We start from the raw sequence: 2500 nt of genomic DNA, 5'->3' as shown, positions 1-2500 counted from the left end.
TTGGGATTGTTCTGTGAAGACTGTCGTAATGGGTAATTCATGTATATATGTAAGACAAACATCCCCCCTCACTTAGTGATCGTAGTTGATTTGTTAAGTAAGATTTGGTTCACCCGTCATCTGAAATTTTAATGAAATTGAAATAAATTCATCTGAATTTCATAACTTGATTTCAAGTACAGTTCACCAAATTGCAATAGGAGTCTTTAATTAATATCCTGATTATTATTATTATTATTATTATTATTATTATTATTATTATTATTATTATTATTATTATTATTATTATTATTATTAGAAGATGAACGCCATTCACATGGAACAAGCCTATTGGGCCCATTGACTTGAAATTCAAGCTTCCAATGAATATGGTGTTCATTAAGAGAAGGTAAAGGTAAAAACAGAAGGAAGAGATCTCGCTTATTAAGAGGAAATAATTGAATAATAACTAATAGATAAAAATATTGGAATACATGGAGAATAATATTAGGGTATTAATGCATTGCATTAATAAATATATATATATTCGTATATTGTATGTGCATGTGTATTGCTGTACATTACTTAGCGATAAACATCCAAACGAATATTTCCTCTCTTATAAGATGCAGTAGACTGTTAGCATCAGTTTGATCATTTAATCATTTTGATCTTACGGTAACTTGCGTAAATTTAGTCATAATAAATTTTATAATTAGAAAATATAGTAATATAAACATTTTTTATATTTCATATAAATATTTAATCGTGCAGTAGTGATACTTTGCTGAACAACTAATAAAACTAGTTATGAGGCAACTTAGTTTAATTTATTCAGATCCCAATAAATTGTTTATTATTTGGGAATGCAATAACTTGACATTCTTTATATTATATTAAATAAATATTTAATCTTGCACTAGTGATAGCTTTGCTTGGTAACTGGTCGTAAGGTAACTTAGTTGAATTCATTTATATGCCAATAAATTGTGTATTATTGTAAGATATAATAACTAGACATTCTTTACATTCTATTAAATAAATATGTAATCATACACTAGCGATAGTTTTACAGGGTAAGCATTCATAAGGTACCTTAGTTGAATCGATTCGTATCCTAATAAATTGTTTAGTTTTTGCAAATGTAATAGTATCAACATTATTTATTTATTTGATAATCTTGCAGTAGTAAAAGCTTCGCTGGACAACTATTATCGCTAGTTGTGTGGCAGAAGCCCCCATTCTGTCTCCTTCGATTAGAGGTCAGTGTCGTTGTGCCTCTTCATCGAGACCAATTTGAGTTCGTGCGAGATCATCCACTGGATGTTCAAATAACTGCTCTGATGAAGCAGGTGGAGCCTCGTGATTGCCAAGTCGGTTGTGTTTTTGTCCTCGTCGCTGAAAGCTGATTCTAGCTGTTTACATAAAGGGCAATTTTGAAAAATACCCGTTTGCTTTTGATTCGTAGCTGAATTAAGTGATTTAGAGAGAGAGAGAGAGAGAGAGAGAGAGAGAGAGAGAGAGAGAGAGCTTATAATAATCTATTCACGATGTGGTGGCCATGGCATTCTTTGTATGACGTCACCGCTAACTTTTGAGTCTCAAAAGCTAGAAACGTCCTTCTCCTCAACAACCTTTTCTGAACGTACTCCTGAAATGGCATTCAATCTCCGGTTACATTTCCGTTCTCTACTTCAGTCCCCCTCCGGAGGGGGGAGGGGGTTAGTGTTGTCAGTGCACCTCTTGTGATGCACTATGGGGATTGCTGAAAGGTCTTGCAGCGTCCCTTCGGGTCCTAACTGCAACCTCATTCATTCCTTTTACTGTACCTCCGTTCGTATTATTTTTCTTCCATCTGACTTTCCGCCCCTGTAACAATTGTTTGGTAGTGCAACTGCGAGGTATTCATCCCGTTACACCTTTCAAACCATCGTACTGTCCATTTCCCTCTCAGCGCTGAAGGACCTCATAGGTCCCAGCGCTTGGCATTTGGCCTAAATTCTACATTCTATTCTGTTGTCTCTTCTTCAGTTGGAGTTGAGAGATCCCAAGCTAAACTTAGTCGAAAGGACAACTTTAACGCTTCTTATCTGATGGAATTTCAACTGCCAATGGAATGGTGATTTTTGTTTAATTGCAAATGAGCTTGTTTCATTTCGTATTGTGGTCAGACGGAGAGAGAGAGAGAGAGAGAGAGAGAGAGAGAGAGAGAGAGAGATACTGGGTTCGTTCGAGTGACGTCACTCTGACGTCACACTCGCAGGGGTCTCGCGTTAGCCAAAACGTCTCATGACATTTCGTACTGACTTCTTTATTTGCTTATTTTTTCTTATCTATTTCTTTTGTAGCCTTTCGATAACTTCCATAACTTTCTCTGCGCCTCAGATTTTTCACTGCACTAGAAAGTTATAATGTCAGAAAGTGCAAAAATATTCTGTTCGTTCACTTTTAAACTGGGCAAAGGAATAATCTGCACTGGCCCAGTGACGTCGGGGCTAAGTCAGCCAAAAGTTTCAGGAGA

The 2500-nt window shown here is 35.9% G+C and overlaps 2 protein-coding genes across 3 annotated transcripts in view; one reads left to right on the top strand and one right to left on the bottom strand.

Annotated features, from left to right (window-relative positions):
• LOC135208458 (alkaline ceramidase-like) overlaps positions 1–2500 on the top strand; it is a 137141-nt gene that overhangs the window by 85250 nt on the left and 49391 nt on the right. The window lies entirely within an intron of this gene.
• The window catches only part of LOC135208296 (histone H3.v1-like), a 13701-nt gene continuing 12436 nt past the window's right edge, over positions 1236–2500 (bottom strand). The window contains exon 2 of the mRNA XM_064240399.1: positions 1236–1394. Within this exon, the coding sequence (XP_064096469.1) occupies positions 1236–1394 (159 nt within the window). The remainder of the gene's footprint in view (positions 1395–2500) is intronic.

The sequence above is a fragment of the Macrobrachium nipponense genome, chromosome 35 (genome assembly GCF_015104395.2).
Source record: "Macrobrachium nipponense isolate FS-2020 chromosome 35, ASM1510439v2, whole genome shotgun sequence".
In the NCBI taxonomy this organism is placed as follows: Eukaryota; Metazoa; Arthropoda; class Malacostraca; order Decapoda; family Palaemonidae; genus Macrobrachium; species Macrobrachium nipponense.
The sequence above is the reverse complement of the archived record's forward strand: the minus strand, read 5'-3'. Positions and strand labels throughout refer to the sequence as shown.